This window comes from Rattus norvegicus, chromosome 13 (assembly GCF_021556685.1).
Source record: "Rattus norvegicus strain SHRSP/BbbUtx chromosome 13, alternate assembly SHRSP_T2T, whole genome shotgun sequence".
Classification (NCBI taxonomy): Eukaryota; Metazoa; Chordata; class Mammalia; order Rodentia; family Muridae; genus Rattus; species Rattus norvegicus.
Window position 1 is genome coordinate 46390910 of NC_141546.1, and position 20792 is coordinate 46411701.

Sequence of the window (20792 nt, forward strand, 5' to 3'; positions counted from 1 at the left end):
ATGGTGGCTCACAACCATCTGTAATAAAGTCTTAAAAAAAATTAAAAAAAAAAAGAATTGTCTGTATTGGAAGAGCATCAAGCCAAACCTGAGCCACTGTCCACCCGGGGAAGGAATGGCTGAGTGCACCAACCCTCGAACAATTTTAAGAGTCGCAATGCACAAGGAGTCACAGTCGATGTTAAAAAGCTCTGGATTTTGTATGGGAAGTTGAGTCTGTGCTGGTGACCACCTATAGTAGAAACAACACTACAGCCGAGTGTCCTTGGAACCATGTTGCTAGAGAACTTACTAACCTGTCACTCCTAAGCAGTCGCCCAGCATTTCTCCTCCTCTCCTCTTTCCTCTGGGTCCATCCTCCATTGGTAGGTAGCTGCCCATCAGCAGGCTCTCCCTGCAGCTCCTCTTCCCAGAGCAGCCCTGTTGCCCGTAGCTTCTGTGCTCAAGAGGTAGGACCATCCACTTCTCCCAGTTCTCACGGGCAGACCGGACCTCAGCTTTGAGCTCCCTGCTGTAGGAAGTTCCTCCCTCTGCCCTTCACACATCAGGCTGCCTTTACCGCTCTCTGACCTCTGCCGTCATTCACCAAGCAAAGTCAGGTTCATAGCTTCCCCTCTAACAAGCAGACCACCTAACCTCTGAGCTCCTGATATATCAAATTAAATCTCTTCCCATTCCTTCCTTGTCTGGGCCATATCTCCCATTTCCCAAGATATCAAATCCTTTATGCTTCTTCTAAGGATCAAATCTAGGGCCTGGTGCATGCTAACATACTCTATCAGTGAACTATATCCCCAATCCTTGTTTTATTGAGTCTCACTATGTAATTCGGGTTGGTCTTGAACTCATGATCCTCCTGCCTCCGCCTCACTGGTGCTGGGATTATAGGTGTGTACATTCACACCCAACCAAGTTTCCAGTTCCTAAACGCCACGGGCCTCTGCCTCCAGCTCCTCTTTATGCTCTCAGTGCATTTGCTCTTTAACTCCGGAACATCCCCCATCTCCTCTTCTCCACATCAGCTTCCTTTACCTCCTTCGCAAGCCAAGATTTTGTGCTAGCTCTGCCATCTTTGCAGTTCTCCCATCAATCCTTCAGCTCCTTCTGTCCTTCTGCTGATGGAGTCCATGAGAGGGAAAATGAATTACAGCCCTGGAGCCTTGGAGGGGCTTGGAGGGGTTTGGGAGCAAACCTACAGAGAGAGGCAGGCGGCTGTGGCACAAGGAAGGAGGGAAGGACAGGAGAAACTGATGTGGCACAAGTAGAAGGTCAGAATGGCTGCCATTCCCTTCTGCATCCTCGGGATCTGGCCTTAGCCTTCTCTTCACTTGAAATGTCCCCTTGAGGATCCACGTCACCCACATCAGAGACTTCAAGCCCAATGCTGCTCTTACCTGCCAGCCTACCCCCAGACCCACTGCCAGTACCTGCAACAGGACGGCCCCTCTCCCAGACCCCACTTCCTCTCCCCTTCACTTCCTTTGCTTTCCTTAGCCTCTTTCTCCACTAACTCTGACTCCCAGGATGTTGTGAATGTCTCCCCCGTCCACTCTCACAGCTGCAGTTGCTATAATAACTTCAAAGATGGTTCCCTTGGTTCCCCCCAGGCCCCCTTCCTAATCTACTGCCTGATGTCCAGTCACTCTCTGTGCCCTCTTCCCTGCCTAACAGCTTCCCATTAGCGTCATTTGACTCCCAGACTGGACATGGCATGACCCTCTGTGCTCTGACCTCTGCATCCCCAAGTCTCTACCAACAAGAAACACATGCCACCAGCTCAACTCCCTTGCTTTGCTGCATGCCAACCTTCCCTGCCGCCTTCGAGATTTAGTTCAATAGCATCTTCCAGAAAGACTCTGGCCAATTCCTCTCTACCCTCACTGCCTCTGTGTTTCCAAGCTCTGAGGCATTCATTAAAGCCTTTCCTCTCATCCACCAGCCACATTGGTTTGTTCGCTCTTGTGACATCCAATAAACACTCACTTAATATTTGCTGCACAAATAAACAAGCGAGTTGGATACATTTGTGGATTCCTCCCCTCCTTTTTCAGTTGGTAATCATCACCGTAAAGATACTGTGCCAGGTTCTAGCCCAGGAAGTGACCTATGCCAGCTCTTTGCTCTCATTGCCCAATTTTCAATTGGCAATACAGAAGAGCAAAGAGATACAGTGGCTAGTTGATGTTGCTAGTCAGAAGAATAGCTAGGCCTCAGCCTCCTCAAAACATGTGGAAGGAAAACAAACCAAAACTACCATCAGCCTGGGCTAGCGACATTTTTGAAAAAGCAATCCCCTAAACAAACAGAAATTAGTGCCTTGGATAATACACTCCTGCGTTTGGCTTGGTCACATCCTGACTCCTCAGCCAGGACTGAATACAGGGTAGCAAGTATCAGCAGTGCCAGTCAGGGCACCAGTTCTGCCTCAGAGGTTTCATCGTGGCTCTCCTTCCACCCAGACTTACCTTGTCCCCAGTGCTCTCTGCCTCCTCAGCCAGGAGGTACGCATTGCTGCCGTCAGCCAGGAGCAAGGCGGTATCGGTGGTAGAGGAGGACCGGGGTCGGCCCTGGTGCTGGTGCAGGATGGCGGTCAGGCTGCTGTCCTGGGGGGCCTTACGAAGCAGGTGAGGGCTGCCACGCTGCGGCTCCAGGGAGCTGCTCTTGGCACGGCGGCCACCGCTCCCGCCACTGCTGTGCAGGCTGGCGCCCCGCTTGATGGAGGGCCTGGAACGGATTTGCTGTAACACCCGGTTGAAAGCAGTAGGTCGCGCGGGCAGGTCGTGCAGGGACACAGCATAGGAGACGCGGTGCATCTCCGGGGAGCGCTCCTTCTCATCTGGGGAGTCCTGATCCGATAGGCCCTGATGTTGCTGCTGTTGCTGGGCCTCCTGAGACGCCTGGTGCTCCCTCTCCCGTGACCTGCGGCGGCTGTGAAACAGGTGCTTCAGGCCGTGGCCAAACATGGAGCCCTCTGAGAGCTGCTGGATTTTCTTAAGGGGAAGAGATGAAAGGGTTAGTGGGAAGATCCTGGGTGCCCTGTCAGTTGGGGTTGAAGGTGGGTCTATTCATAAGAGACCGGAGCAGCTCATACAGACATTTCAACGCTAGGCTCCCTATGTGGCCGGCCATGCCTACTAGGTCATCTACCCTTTGGTTCCTAAAGTAGGTTCAGATTTCTTTTTTTTTCTTTTTTTTTTTCTTTTTTTTCCCTATTTTTCGGAGCTGGGGACCCAACCCAGGGCCTTGCGCTTGCTAGGCAAGCGCTCTACCACTGAGCTAAATCCCCAACCCTGTAAGTTCAGATTTCTAAACAGGATGTTCTCAGGCAGTAGCCTGTGGCCTAGTAGCACACAAGTAGTGCACAGGCATTCCTGGGGCTATATCCTTCTCAACTGGTCCCCCCCAGTCTTGTCACCTCCTTTCTTCCATGTCAGACTGTCCTTCAGCCTGCACTGGTGCACTGAGACCACCAGACATCCCTCCCCACAGAGGTCTCATTGCCAGTCCATGTAATCAGTTTATACCCCTGAAGCAGACTCTGCTAATTGCACACCCAGCACCTTCCTGCCTTTCTCACCTGCAAGGTGTTAATGTTCCTTGCTAGAACTTTCTGCTTCACTCTCTCCATAAAGGGACCGGTCCTTTCTAATTCCCCCATCTGGGGTGTGAAAGTACTGTCTGGGGATATGGTAGCCATCCTGTAGCCATGAGATGGTATAGCCAATGACAGAGGGCTGACACATGCCGGAAGAGAATACCAAAGCTACCTCTGTCCCCATGTCTCTATGACTTTCTGTTACTTGCAGCCACTTAAGTTCTGACATAGCTGACAATGAAATAAACATTGTTTTTCTGAGCCTAGAGTATCTACTGCTGTCCAGACAAGAGACTTTCATCCCCCACAGCCCCCTGCACCACCCACTAGAACCAAGCTGAAGCCCTGGAGCCTGCTGCTGCCGCCCCCAAGAGACTCCAGCTGCTTCCTCCAATCCCCAGTGCTGCCCAGCATGAATGGCTGGTGGATGGGCTGTCGGGGCAACCGCCGTGTAACGGCAGGCAGCTTCCCCACGAGGAGATGGCTTTATCTGTGTAGGCCATGTCTTCCGAAGAGCTCCAGAGCTGTGGGAGGATGGGTGGGACTCAGAAGGCCAGGGGAAACATTATACTTTGCCCTCTAAGAGGGAAACAGAGCCAAGTTAGCTGGGCCTCAGGAGCCACAGCAGAGTTTCTCTGTGCCAACATCCCATAAGCAACCTCCATCATTAAAATAACTTTTTAATACTCCAAAATATTAGACACACTAGGTTCCTCTCTCTCTCTCTTTTTTCTTTTAGAAACAAACAGAGCAAACGTATGAAGAAAGCAGGAAAGCCTACATCTTCAGCTTCTGAGTGGCTGCCCACTCAGTGCCGTCTGTGGCTAGCTGCGCCTATGCTCTCGTGAGATTACAGGACCCCCATTAGCAGGAAACAGAAGGATCCTCACTCAAGCCCTGCAGTTCACCCCTGGTGCCTGGAACCTCGCAGGCCATATCTGTCCATCCTCACACCTCGCCATGAGCTGAGTTTGGAGCTCTGTTCTCTCCTGCATAATCTTATTGTTTCCCCAGATTTCCACAAGAGCAACAACCACACACTGGCACCCACAGATAGGGAAATTATTCCTTCTGAAGAACTGAGATTTGGAGCAGCCCTAGGAACGGGTCTTCTATGCCATGTGCTCCCAGGATTGCCCTTCCTTCAGAGAGGCAGTACCCCAAACCCACTTGAATTTATACTGGGCAGAACCAAGATATCCAAGGTAGAATGGATGGTAGCACACATGTGTCCTTAAGCACAGAGTGAGCCAGACAGGTCCCGGGCCTCCTGACTACAGCTGAGTTACCAACTCTCTTTCTCACATGGCCGGGCCCAAGCTGACACAAGACTTCCAACTAGGCACCCCAGATGGGGCCTCCTGGCCCTAGTTTTTGCCCAACTGTTCCTGCTAAATACACGACATCCTCTGATCTTTCTTACATTCTACTCCAGGCCCTTCCTCCATACACCATTCCTAACCTGCTTCTCCAACAAAGAAGCCCCTCTTTCCCACCCACAGTGACAGTGTTTCCCCTAAAAGACTTTAGTTGAACTCCTGGGTATATAGCCCTGGGATATAGTGCATTATGGGGTGGGGGTGGGGGTTGCAGACTCTCAGCTACCCACCAGTCATAGTCTCTCTACCCCTACAACCCTTGTCTAATTTGTTTTTAAAACTATACAGAGTGTTTTCAACTTTTGCTGTCAGTTTAACCTGACACTAGTCTTATTGCAGGAGTTAACAACCGAAAGACCGTAGTAGCCATGTTCCATTTTGCAGATGAAAAAATTGAGGCACATAATTGTTTGGTGGCTAATCTAAACCACAAAGATGAGCCTCCAACCTCTAGTCTAATTTATCTTTCCTGGCCCACACCTGGCATGAGACGACAACCGAATTGTATGTCTTCTGGGACAACAAGTAAGGCAGGATCAAAACATAGCAAAAATCTCAGAGTCATGAGAGAGGGCCACTGAACTGAAGGGAGCTCTGCTCAGGCCTCATCACAGGACCTGGGCAAATCTTTAGCTACAGGGCTTCAAGTCAAATCTTCATTTCTCCCTTCCACAGATGCTCTGCACGTGAAGGAACTTTGCACCAGTACCCAGGACTCCTGAAGTCCATGGAAGATGTGAAGGAAAAGAACAAAAAGTAAGTCACAGAACGATGTGGGGCGGGGGGAGTAAGAAGCAAGAATAGCAGGGTGACACACAGGCCAGCTGCTTCTACCTGTGGGTGTCAGTGAGATGGTTAGGGTTTTGACATAATATGATGAGGGGGGAAAAAACTGAGTTCATATACATACCCAGCCCCAAGTTTCAGAAGTGAGGAAAACCATGGCGACTAGCTCGAGGGAACTTAGCCACCAACGCAGCAGAAAGCGCCACCTGCTCTGACTAACAGGTTCCAGCTTCTAAATGTCACTTGCTCTCCACATTGACTTTTGCTTTCCTCCAGCTGCCAAAAGCCACTGCCATGGCCAGACAAAACCATGTGTCAAGGAGAGACCTGCAAGGCTGAAGAGTCAGGGATGAGACACAAGCTCGCTCTGCTGGGGAGTACAGCGTCTCCCCAGGCTGCAGCTGTGTGTGTCCCCAGGGTGAAGCTGGAAAGGGCAGCTTTCAGGAGGAGGTACCTCACCTGGGGAGGGCTGTGAGGGAGTCCTACTGGCCCTCCCCTGGAACTGTCTTCAAGAGGAGGGCGGATCCGCTCTCTGGGTGTTGCTATGTTCTCAGGAAGAATGGTGCTCTTTCCTGAGAGCCCTGTGGTTTCTGAACAGCAGGCTTCAGCTGTTCTCCCCTCTGGGTGTGTGTGCAACAAAGGGAAGTTTGCTCCAGATTCTGCAAAGACAGCTTAAAGATGCCAAAAGGAAGAGACTTCAGGGTGTGGTGTCCTTGGCGCCATTTGGCTAAAACAACATGACCTAAAGCAGTTTTCAATACCTGCAGGTCCCTATGTTCTCATCAAAATCCCTGAATCGTTGAAAGGGTCATGGGAAGCCACGATTAACCCAGCTAACAATGCCCAGGTATAGGCTGTTTAACCTTCCTCCACCTTGTCTGGCATTCCTTCTGCCCTACCACAGACATGGCTGTGAGGATTCAGGGGTGCCTGGGTCACCCTGAGCCTTTATAAGCCTAGGTCGCCAACGTTTCCTCTATTTATAGGGTCTCTATGGAAACAGGGCCAGCTTTAGAGAACGAGTCACTGGGGAAACCCACAGAGACTGTCAGGATCTTGAGGGGATTGTGAAGTCCCCACTGCCCCTGCCCCCAACAGCCAGGGCAGGCTGCAGTGGGGTGCAGGGCAGGGTCTGTCCCCCGAGGCTTCATGCTGCTGACCACAGAACGGGAGAAGCAGCAGCTGCTGGTTCCCAGCCTGCTTGGGGTTTCTATTGGAAACACAGCGATGGGAGGTTTCTGGATTCGTTCTTCTTCCCCAGGATCAGTTCACATCCAAAACAACAAAACAAAAGCAGGCCTTACTTAAACCAAGGGCAGTTGAGTCTCAGCCCGACCCCAGTTTGAACTCTTGTCCCTTTTGTGCTTAGAACAGTCTGGCTGGAGCTAACGAAGGTCAGCCTGGAAAGGTCACTTCACCCACTGGGGTCTCTGCACAGAACTAACTGATGTATCCACAGCACAGGGAATTTTTTATTAAAGTTGCCATTGCAATGTGCCCTCTCTCTGCCTCTCCCTGTCCTACCTCTCTACCCTGGTCATGCCAGCATACATGGTGTCCCTTTACTCTGAACCCATGAGGGCTCATTATCTGCACCAGTCACCGCAATCAATCACGTGCTGTCTTGCGCCTTCCCCTCTAGTGCGCTCTGGAAGGGCTCTCCAACCTTTCACCCGCTGGTTTGCAGACTCCTTGACAGGATGAGTAGCCTCCAAGAAGCAGCTGTCTCACCTATTACCCGGCAGAGACCTCACTGCAAACCTGGCTATTACAATGTATTTATTTGTCCCCACTCTACAAAAACAATGCTAAATTGTGATGTAATCCTTAGAGAATCACCTTCTCCACTGGCTCAATCTTTTCCAAAAATTTAAAATGCTCAGTTGAACAGGTTTTTTGTTTTGGGGTTTTTTTTTGTTTGTTTGTTTTGGTTTTGGTTTTTTGCTTGTTTTCTAACCCAGATCCCTCCTGCTATGGCTCGAACCCCTGTCTCCATCTATCATCTTAGTAATTGCCAAGAATGTTGGCTCAGAAGGAGAATGATCTTGCTGTCCTCGCAGATGGCGCAGGAGGGTTTGCTGGGGATTCGTGTCCTTGCAGCCAGCTTCCTTTCCTGCAGTGGCTATCTCTTAGCTAATGTGGCTGGAATGGGGAAACCTTTGCCAATTTGGTTTGAGAAGTCAAATCCACAACCTGCCTGTTCTCTACCAGCTTTTTTCTTTTTTTTTTTTAACTTCTTAACACAAGTGACAGACTCCTATGTCTAGCAGACCCTTTTTTACGGACTCTTCTTTAGACAAGGCCTGGGTCCAAAAACCACCATCCTATTAGATGGAGATTTCCAAGGGAGATGCCAAGTCTCATGGAAAAGGTCAATACAGGTGATTTGTGGTTGTAAGCAAGACCATCCACCACACTGGGAGCACCTTCAAACCTCTCCCTATCCACAGCAGCATTTAACCTCACCTCCACATTCACAGCCCATTGACTGTTTCAACTCCTAGTAGAGGAAGATGTTCTTAATGTGATTGGCAGCTAAGCCACAATTGGATACACAAAAAAAGAAGCACGTTCTGTAAACACTGAACTGCAACTAGGGCAGCTGGGAGTGGATCTAGAACCCAATATGTGGCAGAACAGAGAGCTTCACTTGCCACATGCTTCCCTGCAGGCCCTAGTTCCTCCTGAGCCCACACACAGGGCTGCTCTGAATATTGCCGCAGGCTGGGGGTGGGGTGCAGTCCTGGGTCTCAGGAGCAGTGTCCTCATAAGGTAAAGATGGGTTGAAACTAGCAACTTGAGCATCCTCGGAGCTCTCTGGTCCCTGGCACTGACAGGGAAAGAGACCAGGGTAAACACTATACTAAGGTCTAGGTTCTTGTCATCTTACGTATCCTAGATAGATGTTCTCCTCATTTGTTAATTAATGCTCTGCCCTTTCTCTGCTGTTCTGATCCAGGCCATCTCCTCTTCAAGCATCATCACTGATTAACCCATGTCTCATATTCCACTGCATGTGCCCCAAGCCTGGGTGTCCTGGGGGGAGGGGTTCTTGCAAATGTTTCATTCTGGGGGCCCTGAAGGCTCATTTGAAAATGAAGACATTGCCTTGTTGAAGAACCCAGTTTCCATTTCCTGGGTTAGGTCTCCCTCAATCCTGCTTCTCCTGGTGAAATCTACCTTGGGGGCCCATGTCCCACAGATTGCAGGGATAACATACCCCAGATAGCTATACTCTGCAGCCACTGAATCATCCAAAGTCCCGGGACACACACAGACCTTCATACAACTCCCCAAAGTAGCTAGTCTGCTTTATTTACCACAAATTTTAACTAACTCCTGGCCCTTAAAAAAAAATAAAACAACAGAACAGAAACATAGCGGGCTGGGAATGTCAATGTTATTTTGTGAATAGATGACCCGTCTATTTTTATTTTTATTAAACTGCACTCATGTCCCTCTGTGGACACCTTTATATGCATGTCCTATTTCAGGGTTTATAATAACTTTCCTTCTTAAAGCATCCAGTTATCTGTTGGCCAACAGACTAACACAAACCTATCCTCTTGCCAATACACTGAAGAATAGGGAAGGAATTGGAAAACACCATGGAAAATCCTGAAACACTCGGGAGCACCCATACAGGAAAACCACCAAGGGTTCAGCTCTATTTTCCCTTGGCGTCTGTTGTCTTCCCTGCCCCTCATTCAGTAGGAAGAGAGAACAGAATATGCTATGAACAGAGGAACAGGATCTGAGCCTTGAGTCAAGAGTGCTTCCAACCAGATAGGAACAATAGAAGGTGGAACTCCCCTATTTTCTTTAAGGAATGGCCATGATACTGTTCAGAAATCCCAGGGGGAAATGCAGCTTTTATCAAGGGACAGAGCACTGCTGGGAACGTTCCCTGGCCAGCATCCCCGGGTTTTTCCTCTCAGGAAAGGCTCTGTTCCTGTATGGAGCAGTGGGATGGGAATGGTGGGAGGTGGGCAATGCCTTCCCCCAACCTCAGGCTTCTCCAGTGTTCAGGACAGAGCAGCACACTCAGCTGAGCCATTCACCCAGGCCTCAACTACAGGCTCTATTCTGAACAGGATCTCTGTGTGCAGAGTTCTCCTAAGCTCCTCCCCACACCCCTTCTCACTCCAGCCAGTCTCCTGCTAGGGAATTCGGTTATACTTTTGGTCAGCCAGCAGTCTCTCCTCAACAAGCAGCCAAAGAATGGGAGAGTGAGATCAAATGAATGGAGACATGAGCTTGGGTGGTTAAAGGAATCCATGCTAAACTACCAGGCTCCCCTTACATACTGCCTGCTGAGATCTCTCCCCTGGAGCATACACGCTTATATATGAAGCTCTGGCAAAGCCTCAGAAGTGTTTACACAAGCCTCCTGTGGGACCCATTTGCATGTTCCTTTTCTGTTATAGTTACGTTTAAAAATGTTACTATGAAACTATTTCCCAGACCTCCCCCCCCAACCCCGTCACAGATTCTTGGTTACCACAGAAGACATTCACAGTGACAGGGGGCTTGTCTAGCAAGCTCAAGACTCTGGTTATGGTTTCAGGATGTCCACCCCCACCCCAACCCACACACAAAATAACCCGAGAAGTGCACAGCACACAACATGGTCCTCCTTGGAGGACCAGAGACTGCGGAAGCCCTTGACACTGCTAGCCATCACCAGGGAAGCATCACTCAGATCTCTAGCAAAGACCGAATTCTCTTCTTTCTCTCCTACTATGGAGGTGCTTTAGACAGAGCTCTACACTCCTCTGCTTCTTGCTCAACAATTAAGATGATTGTCTCCGTGACACGCAATCAGTCACCATGCCTGGAGCTGTCACAAGAAATCGAAGCGGGACTCGGGGACTGAAAGTTCCTATCTCCAAATTCAAAATGAAAGCTAAAGCAAGCCAGAGGTCCTGAACAGTATCAACTAAACACAGGCAGGGGAAAAGGGTATTACAGATTAAACAGTAAATGCATCCGCTTGGTACCATTATCAAATTTAGAACACGTCAACTCCCACCCAGTTCCAGAGACAATGATGACATTTTTCCACTAATCTGTCAGCCATGGAAAACTTGTCCCACACTGGAAAACAAGTTTGACCACACTCCAATATCCCTTGTGCCTTTCTTCAGAAAAGTTAGGTGACATGTCATGTTTTGGTGGCCCCAGGGTCATGTTTGGTAGAGAAGTCTCTGTCCTGCAGTAAACATGTTGTGATGAGGCAGACAGAGATAAACAGGCAAGCCCTCTGTGTGTCTCCCTGTGCTTGTGTGAGCTTGGGTCCACACTGCCTGTACTGTGTAGAAGTGTGTGTGTGTGTGTGTGTGTGTGTGTGTGTGTGTGTGTGTGTGTGTAGGTGAGGGTCCTCAATTCTCAATTCTTCTTCAGGACGGTTAAGCAGTAACATATTGCAGTCAAGTGTAGAGCTGTCGCTCTGTCTGCCCCTGACCGAAACGAATGTCATCAAAAAAGATGACACAGGAGGGTACAGTCAGGGAGCCCTGGCAGCTTTAGAGACATAGAGAAACTATCACCCCCTTACTACAGCCAGCAGAGCAAGGCCAAAGGATCACCCCCTGTTCCTCTCCACAGCATTAAAGGGACCTCTTTGTGCTTGACATCTCACTTAAAACAGAAAACATGTCACTTGGGGGAGGGAGTGACACTTCTTGGAGCCTGGCGAAATCACCAGCTTCGTGAAGAAAGCCTAGGTGTCCTACAGCATCCATCATTAAGTATAAGGTGGATGGAAAGAGGTCAGGTTTGCAAAACTTCCACAAAAATTTAAAAGTCCACACAAGGAGTGAGTGGGCTCCCTTCCCCCAAGGGACAACACACACACACACACACACACACACACACACACACACACACACACAAAAGCACACATGCACTCACCTGACTTCCTGACTCTGAGCTGCTCAGGCCAAAGGAGGAGTGTCATTAGCTTATTCTAGTGAGCGCCTGAGGGCCCACAGCATACTGCCCATATCCATTCGTACCCAGGCTTTAACCTAACGGGAGTCCTTTCCAATCCCCTATCCCAGGCCCTGCACCCTTTCCGGAGAAAATGTCCAAGGCATCAATCCCCAAGGCATTTAAGCTCCTTCCTGGGGCTGACATCTCTCTCAACCCAGTTGTGAGCTGGCCTGAGGGGCCTGAGCCGGCAGTCCCGATGGCAACTCCAGCAAAGGCGCATTATTTATCCTGGCTGCTGCTGTAACTGATACAGAGATGTATTCAATACAGCTCGCCAATTGTCTGGAAGAACTCAGGCTGGAAAATAAACAGCTCCGTGTGAACGGCCCTTTCCCATTCTGCTTCTAGCTGCCGGCTCAGCATGTGTGCAACTTGAACCGAGGCCCCAATCAGCCCAGGCTCTGCCCTACCACCTGTCAGTTCTCCACCCTGGGGGTTGGTTCAGGAGGCAGAGAGGGATCTCCAAGCACTAGCTTAACCTCTGGCTCCACCTAACGGCAAGACATCTACACCCCCCTTTCATAGATGGACAAACTGAGCTTCGTTCAGGAGGGTGCTCAAATTTAAAAAAAAAAAAAAATCGCATTCGGAGGTGGCTAATTGGCATAGGAAGGAAACGGTCACCTATTTAAGCTTCCCCAGCTACAATCTTCTTCTCTAGCCCTCCTACAGAAGAGAGAGTACTGTGAACTTTCTAAGTTAGCATCTTGGATGCTCCAGCCCTTTGTCTGCATTTGCGTTTCACACGCGTTCTTCAAACAATCTCAGATGAGTGAGTCATTAGAACGTTTGCTGAATAATGAAGAATACAGAGGCCTCAGATGGAGCTGATAGACAGGAACGAATGGTACCTAGCTTCCCCCTCCGGACCTAGCCGAACATCATTCACCCTCTCTGACCTCTGTGAGCTTCCCCGTCACTTTTATTCGGTTAAGACACTTCTGCGAGAGGTGGGGGAAGCTACGTGGCGGGCTGGGCTTGCCTGGAGACGGTCTGCGCTCACCTTTAAATCAGGAGGCTTGCTTCGGGGACCCGGGTTGGGTGCCACCGCAGCGCCAGCATCTGAAGTTGGCCCGCCAGCGGAGTTAGCACTCGAGGCCTCCCCATGCCGGAGGTCCGCGCCTGGCAGAAGGCAAGCGGCGTCTTCCATCCCAGCCCCATCCTCCTCGCCTTGCTGTTGCTGCAGCTCATCCGATTTGCACCTCTTCATGGTGTAAGTGGGTCGGCAAGGGGAATCTGTCCTTCTAGCGTGCTATCTTGGGGAGAGACCGCACTCCCTCTTGCACTCAAAAGACCTAGGGTTTAAATTATGGACGAGGGGAGTAGGCAGATCACGAGTTCTTGAATTTAAGAAATTATCTTTTTTAAAGGAGGATGACGGAGGGGCGGAGAGGGGGAGCCTTGGGATAGTTCATTCCGACCTGGGGAGCGGAGGCAGGTCGCGGGCGAAGCCGGGCTGCAGCGGTCCTTAGGCAGTCACTGGCGCGGGAGGTGGGCCGCTCCGGTCCCCCAAACTTTCTGCCTTAGGGCCCCGCAGGGCGGCGGGGAGCTGGACCACACCGCGCATCCCCGCCCGCAGGCCGGACTGCTGGGCCAGGCAGGGCACGCGGGAGCCGGCCGGGCGGGTCCCATAGGGCCGCCCTGGGCACCCGGCCCCGCCGCCCGCCGCCGCCCCGCATGGGCCTGCCTCCTCCCGCCCCGCGCCCCGCTCCTCGTCAGCAGCGGCGCAAGGCTGCGGCCACAGCCCGCCGCGAGCGCGGCCTACCCCGCCCGGGCCTCCGCCCGCCGGCGCCAGGGCGAGGCGAGCGCAGATGGCGCCGCCCGCCAATGGGAAGGCCGGAGGGCTGCGCAACGGCGCGCGGACACCGCTGTAGGCTTGGTTGCACCGCGCGTCCCCCGGAGGGTCTGGAGGGCTGAGGCTGTGTTGGAGCTCAGCCCTGGGACGGCTTTGGAGCGACCTCTCCCAGGCTAGGCCTTCGCGATCACCCCGCCCATTCTCTTTGTTGGGGGCACTAACTTTGCACCTTATGTTATATACATCCCTTCAGTTAGGGACAGGCTGGTCCCTTCTAGAATACGTGGTTTGAGTCACAAACCCATGCCTACCTTCATAGCTACAAAAGCAAAGGAGAGGAAGTGTTCTGCCACATCGCCCCCTTTCTCTGTTTTAAATATACATCTCATAAGAACGTAGGCTTTACGCTCAGAAATCAGGTGCCCAAATAGATGTGAGAGTCCCATGCTCACCAAAAGCAACTTTAAAACAGGAATGGATATTAATGGTAGGTATTAATGATACGTACTGCAGAATAGAAAAGGGATGTTATGTTTGTCCCATACTATCTCCAAGCAGTTTGGAAGATGATAGCAGATGCTGGGGTTACCAAAAAAAGGAGAGTAGTAGTATTCTACTGTATTAATTCCTATTCTTTCTGCAAACTTGTCTGCCTTCTTTGGCGTTGATGGATTGCCCTTATTCAACGGCCAGTAGTTCTCAAGGCATAAACTGGGACCCACATCACCACCACCACCACCACCACCACCACCACCACCACCACCACCACCACCAGGGAACCGAACAGAAATACAAATTCCTCGATACTACTAAATCAAAAGTTATGGACCCACAGATCCACGTTTCACAAGCCCTTCGGGTAATTCTCACTCATGGTAACGTCTGAGAAACACTGTCCTGGGCTCCTGTGAAAGGCTGAGCCTCCCCCCAAGTGAGTCACAGAGCTTCCTCTGAAAGATTTTACAGTTTACCAGTCTCTTTCACACTCACCAAACCATTCTAGCCTCACTTCGGTCCCACTAGTCTGTGAGTTTCCTAACTCTGTTAAGCCTCCCCCCCACCCCCCGGCCCCCACCGCTTTCAAATCCCTTACTTTGATGTGTATCCTAAAAGAGACCAAGTTGTTAAGAATTTACTATATTCGGGGAGCCACTTTCTAAACTAAGCTGCTCTGTTTTTAGAAGATGGGAATTTAGAATGGGCTGGGAATGGAGGGGAAGAAAAAAAAAACAACCAACAAACCACTCCCCATATCTACTACACAGTATCAGGCACAATTTGGGAATGCAAAGCTATAAGCCTTTCAGATTTTCAATGGTGAGGGATGGCGGGGTGCCAGAGTATAGATCGTGGGCAGGACTAGACAGACGGTGGGGGGCAGGTTCCCTGGGTACATGGTACAGAGGAGAGGAACACACTGCTTTCTGCCTGAGCTGGGAGATGTGTAGAGGCCCCTAAAGCATGGGCAAGTCTTTGGTGGCAAGGAGCTTGGGCCCTCTCCTGACTGACTCCAAGCTGAAGAAAAGCAGTAGGGGGTTGTTCGAGCATCCTTCAAGGATGGGGCTCAGCAGTTAGGAGCACCGGGTCCCTCCCCCAGAGAACGTGGGTTCGATTCTCTGCGCCCAAATAGCAGCTAACAACTTACGTTCCAGGGGACCCATTTCTTCTGGCAGCAAGCATCGGGCACACACGTGGTGGACAGTCATACATGCAGGCGAAGCACATTTATGGATGAAAAGGCAGTAAATAAATGCGTAACTGAGACCTAAATCCCCCTCCCCCGCGAAGCAGAAAGCACCGCCATTTTTCTTTACGCTTCATTTCTCTAGCAAATGGGTGCTCATCCAAGTTCGATTGTGAGGCAGTGCTTCCCTGTGTAGCTCAGGCTAGCTTCTAAACGGTCATCTCCCTGGATCAGCCTCCGAGGGTTGAAATTAGAAGCATCTGGCTTGAGTTTGATTTTTATAGTATCATGTATTTATTATGCCCGTATTAGCCAGGGTTCTCTAGAGTCGCGGAACTTACGGAATGTCTCTCTGTCTTAGGGGGATTCATTGTAATGGTGTACAGTCGGCAATCGAACTAACCCAACCGTGGTCAGCTGTGAATGGAAAGTCCAAGAATCTACTGTTTGCTCAGTCCCACGAGGCTGGGTGTTTCCGGCTGGTCTTCTGTGTAACCTGAAATCCTGAAATCCAACGGATGTGCTGGCAAGCAAGTACAAGCAAAGAGTCTTAAGTCTTCCAATGTCCTTATGTAGGCCTCCAGCAGGAGGTGTGGCATAACACCACGCCTGGATTTGGAACTTGCTCTGTCCCAGGCTGGCCATGAACTCAGAGATTTGCCTTTCTCAATCTTGTGGAATTAAAGGCATGTACTACATTGCATGGGCCTACGCTTTTCATGGTCACTATGCCTCAAGTACTGAATCAAAGGCGCGTGTCATCCCATGTCAAGGTATTATGTCTTCCAGTCGCAAGATCTGGATCACAGGTGTGCCCTCCGATTCTGGATAGCAGTTCACTCCAGAGGCAGTCAAGTTGACAAGATGGAATAGCCATCACCATGTCCAAGGTGTGAAACACATCAACAGGAAGTCTTCGGTGTGTTTCATTAAAATCCTCTTTGTTTTCCTTCTTTTCAGGGTGAGCTACTGGGACTTGAACCCAGAGACTCACATGTGCTAAGTAAGCATATGTTCTACCACTGAACTATACGTCCATCCCTAAACCATGTCCGAGTTTCCTAGTTATTTGAAAATTAGGGTAATGGCTAGTTCCCTCTTAGAGTATTGGGTAATATATATAAAGTATTTAGATACCGCCTTGCACAGGGTTATAGGCTATGACCTCTATCACAGATGTCATCCCCAAGATACAGATAGGTCTCTGCCATTTCTGAGTTTCACAAAGGGACATACATTTTTTAAAAAAATGCTACTTCAGAGGACATTTAGGAGTGACATCAATGGAAAGAGACCTAAAGGATCCGTACCTGCTGGCTCGAAGCCAGTGGCAGATTCTCATTGGACATAGGACACAAGTAAGTACCTGAGAGCTATACAACCTGAAAGTATTTTGGCTGATAGAAATTCTGCTTTAAAGTATTGGATTGATGAATATCCTATTGCTCTCTGTTGCTTTGAGAAAACAGAAGTACAAATAGTATGTTTATATTTAAGGTAGGTCAAACTTTTGCACAGTTACAAAGCAAGATGCTGTGTTTGGCATGTAGGAGTGGATGTCTCATTCTGTGTTGACACATCTACTTATTATAATTAAATATGGTATAGTGGGAAGACTGCTAGTCATGCCAAATAATTGTTATTATTATTATTGTTGTTGTTGTTGTTGCTATTATTTTACATATTCACTTTACATCCCACTCACTGTCCCTTCCTGGTTACCTCCTCCCACAATTCTTCCCCCCAGCTCTCCCCTTTTCCTCTGAGCATGTAGGGCCTCCCTGGGTATCCCCTCACCCTGGCCCATCAAGTCTCTGTGCAACTAGGTGCATCCTCCCACTGAGGCCAGACAAGGCAATGCAACTAGAAAAACATACCCCACGTATAGGCAACGACTTTTGGGATAGCCTCCGCTCCAGCTGTTAGGGACTCACATAAAGACCAAGCTGCACATCTGCTACATATGTGCAGGGAGACCTAGGTCGTGTATCTTCTTTGGTTGGTGGTTCAGAATCTTGAGAGCCCCAAGGGTCCAGTTTAGTTGACTCTGTTGGTCTCCCTGTGGAGTTCCTATTCCCTGAAGGGCATGTCAAAATTTTTATGTGAGAATTCTGATTCCATTTGGGACAACCAAATCAATGGGCCTGTATTCTCAACTGTAAGTGAACAGGGATGGGAATGTGCCTGGCTTGTCACATAGCTATTGTGAGGAGTCAAGTGAACATGTCTACAAAATGCCTGTGCTGACGTGACTGGTGTCAGTAAATCCGAACGGAGCAAGCGATGAACTCATTCCCCTATGTTGTAGGAGAAAGGCAGACTTGACCTACTAAACATGCTCTTTGAATAGAAATCTCAATTCTAATAATGGACAAGGTCAGTCCCTCACCAGTGTTACATGTGTTAACCTGGTGGATATGTATAAAAATAAAGGTAAGAGTGTTACGGTATCCCGTGTCCTCGTTAACACCCAGGTCAGTTTGTTTTTCTCTATAGAGGCAAAAGTGCCAAGATGGACAGATAAGTCAAGAGTGGATGAGCTTTTCTTCTTTCTATAAAAGCACATAGGTATGAGAAATAAAAAGGTCTTCTTTCCCTTTGTTTTTTCTCTTTTAGAATTTTCAAGACTCAGTTTCTCTCTGTAGCACTGGCTGTCCTAGAACATGCTCTACAGACTGGCTGGTTTTGAACTCAGAGATCCACCTGCCTCTGCCACCTTAGTGCTGGGATTAAAGGCGCGCTTCACCATTGCCCCAGCAGTTCACTATTGTAGCCAAGGATACCTGGACCCTGACCCCTGAACTCCCTGGAAATACATTTTAAAGCAACATTTAAACATCAAATGAATAATGAGTTATCAAGTTGTTTGGAGAGCCATTCCAAGGTTTAGCATACCCAGTGGAACATTTAGAAAGGAAAAGTACTCTCGGGACGAGCTATAATTTTGATCACTGTATTTTTTATTTCAATGTCATTACAAATGTTACTTTGTTAGTGCAGTTTTCTTCTCCCCTTTCTGTTGGAAAATAACACTTCCACTCAGTGCTATCATGAAAAGACATCAAGTTCTTTTGGGTTAGGAGTAAACTATGCAAATAACCATCAAAGGGATTGGCTGGGGTGTTGATGATGTCACAGTCCCACCACCTAAGCCTAACATTCTTATTGGCTCTTATAAGAGCCAGGGAGTGCTGGGAAGGTTCTATATCACACCACAGTTGCAGAAAGCCCTGAGCTTATCTAAATTTGCATTTTTTTCTGGTTTCTGTAAAATGTACTCAGAGCCTTTTGCAGGTAAGTCTGTGTAGCCCTTTAGAACAATTCATGTACAATTCATCATCAAATAAAGGTCTCATGTTTTAACCACTGGCCACTTTATTCGTAGACACCAAGAATTGTCTCAGTTTTCTTGCTTTTAGCTGAAATGCCTATAGAAACTACGTGTGTGTGTGTGTGTGTGTGTGTGTGTGTGTGTGTGTTGTTCCTCGAGTTGTCCTCTGACCTTTACACATGTGTCCCATACATGCTTGAATACACATACACACACACACATACACACACACACACACACACACACACACACACACACACACACACACACTATTTCCTCCATGGCACAGACCCTCCTATAGTTAACTGACTATATTCCCAAGGACTAGGCAGGTCCATACTCTCACAGCAGCCCGGAGATCCCAATGTCTGCCTCACTCCTAGGGGCTGGAGTATTTCCTATCTACAGCACAGAGCTGAAAGTTCACACGTCTCCTTTCAGGTGGGACCCATAATCTTTATTTTGGAAACTGGATGTTCCTCAGCAGTGGGAGAAAAGTCATGATAATCACGTGACCAGAGAAGATCCGTGAAGCACAAGCCTTGGTTATACTGCTCTCCAGAAGCTGGGATAGGAAATGGCTTTCTCATCTCTAAAGAGACAACCAGTTTCCTAAAGCTTAAAATTCTAGACCTCAAAACAAAAGAAGAAGGGGCTGAGGAGTTCATACAAGCATGAGGGCACCCCCATAAAAAGCCAAATATGGTAGCAAATGCTGAAGAGCCAGAGTTAGGGCCAGGAGGATCCCTGCAGCTTGCTGGCCAGACAGCCTAGCCAAGTCAGTGAGCTCCAGATCCAGTGAGAGACCCTGCTTCAAAAACAAGGTGAAGAGTCAAGTGAAGAGGGCCTGTGAAATGCCCATGCTGGTCACATGACTAGTGTTGGTGAACCCTGAGTGAAGCAAGCTGAATGAGCAAGATGGCTCAGTGGGTAAAGACACTTGCTGCCAAGCCTGATGACCCGTGTTCAATTCCCAGCACTCACACGGTGGTAGGAGAGAACAAACTCCTGCAAGTTGACCTCTGACATTTATACATGTGCCCCATACATGTTTGAATTCTCTCTCTCTCTCTCTCTCTCTCACACACACACACACACACACACACACACGTACAGGCACCCAAGTGTGTATGCTCATGGAAAAATACACAAATACACACAAATAAAAAGAGAAAACACCTATTTTGCTCAGAAATAACCAGTTGTCTTCGTTAGGGTTTTACTGCTGTGAAGAGATACCATGACCAAGGCAACTCTTATAAAAGTCAACATTTAACTGGGGCTGGCTTGTAGGTTCAGAGATTCAGCCCATTACCATCAAGGCAGGAGCATGGCAGCATTCAGGAAGACATGGTGCAGGAGGAGCTGAGGGTTCTACATCTCGTTCCAAAGACCAACAGGAGGAGACTGATTTCCAGGCAGCTAGGATTAGGGTATTAAAGCCCACGCCCACAGTGACACACCTACTCCAACAAGGTCACACCTCCTAATAGTGCCACTCCCTGGGTCAAGTATCTACAAACCATCGCACCAGTTATTGACTTTGCATCAGGAGATGGATATTGAAAACAGCTCTGGCTACTCTCTGTGGTCCCTTCAGGAGCACTAGGAAGAGCCAATGTCTGTCATTTAAACCTAACCATGGTGTTAGGCATTTTACTAGAAACCCTGTAAACATTTTCTTATGTAATCCTCCCTATAGTCCTGTGAGGTAAGAATTCTTCCTGCTCTACAAGAGGAAGCAGCTCGTGAGGCTATGTAGCATTTACTCACCTTTTCCAAAGCTCAGGACTCTTCAAATGGTCATGACTGTGTCTGAGCCACCTTCACGGCAAAGGATTTGCCTATGAATGATTGGTCAGCAGTTCAACGTATGAAAGGCTTATTTATCACTGGAAAGGATTTCCCTGATGCTCATGGAGGACACAACAATAAAAGATACTGAAAGTCCAGTCATGGGAAATGAGGCACAAATCAAATGTACAACAACACATTAAAGATCCAATGTCTGTCACGTGAGGAAGGGGAGATTTGTATCACAGTGTAGCAGATTGCTGTGATAGATCAAGGATACATTTGTCCATTGCAAGAGCTAAAAAGATAAGATGTTGCATAGGACAATCCTAATTCCATTAGGTAAGAACTACCTGCAGTGTCTTGGAAATAAAATCACTCAGTATTTGGATCTCTTGGATACTATCAAGGTTTTGTATCCTATTGGTGTGAGA

General features: G+C 48.9%; 1 protein-coding gene and 1 long non-coding RNA gene across 4 annotated transcripts in view; one reads left to right on the top strand and one right to left on the bottom strand.

Moving 5' to 3' along the window:
* The window catches only part of Tmcc2 (transmembrane and coiled-coil domain family 2), a 37684-nt gene extending 24521 nt beyond the window's left edge, over window positions 1-13163 (bottom strand). The window contains exons 1-3 of one of the 3 annotated variants that reach the window (XM_087581074.1): window positions 6220-6308; window positions 5885-6095; window positions 2466-2990 (exon numbers count right to left, since the gene is read on the bottom strand). In XM_087581074.1, coding sequence (XP_087437200.1) covers window positions 2466-2990; window positions 5885-5917 — 558 coding nt within the window. In that variant the 5' untranslated portion in view covers window positions 5918-6095; window positions 6220-6308. Of the gene's footprint in view, window positions 1-2465; window positions 2991-5884; window positions 6096-6219; window positions 6309-11673; window positions 12134-12757 lie in introns of those variants that run through there. The other 2 variants (NM_001305128.1, XM_087581075.1) reach the window with 2 other exon arrangements.
* Window positions 12574-18596, top strand: LOC148001604 (uncharacterized). Its single transcript, XR_015635896.1, has 3 exons — window positions 12574-12967; window positions 15595-16591; window positions 17850-18596. It is a non-coding gene; the product is annotated as an uncharacterized LOC148001604 (long non-coding RNA).
* The last annotated feature ends 2196 nt before the right edge of the window (window positions 18597-20792 follow it).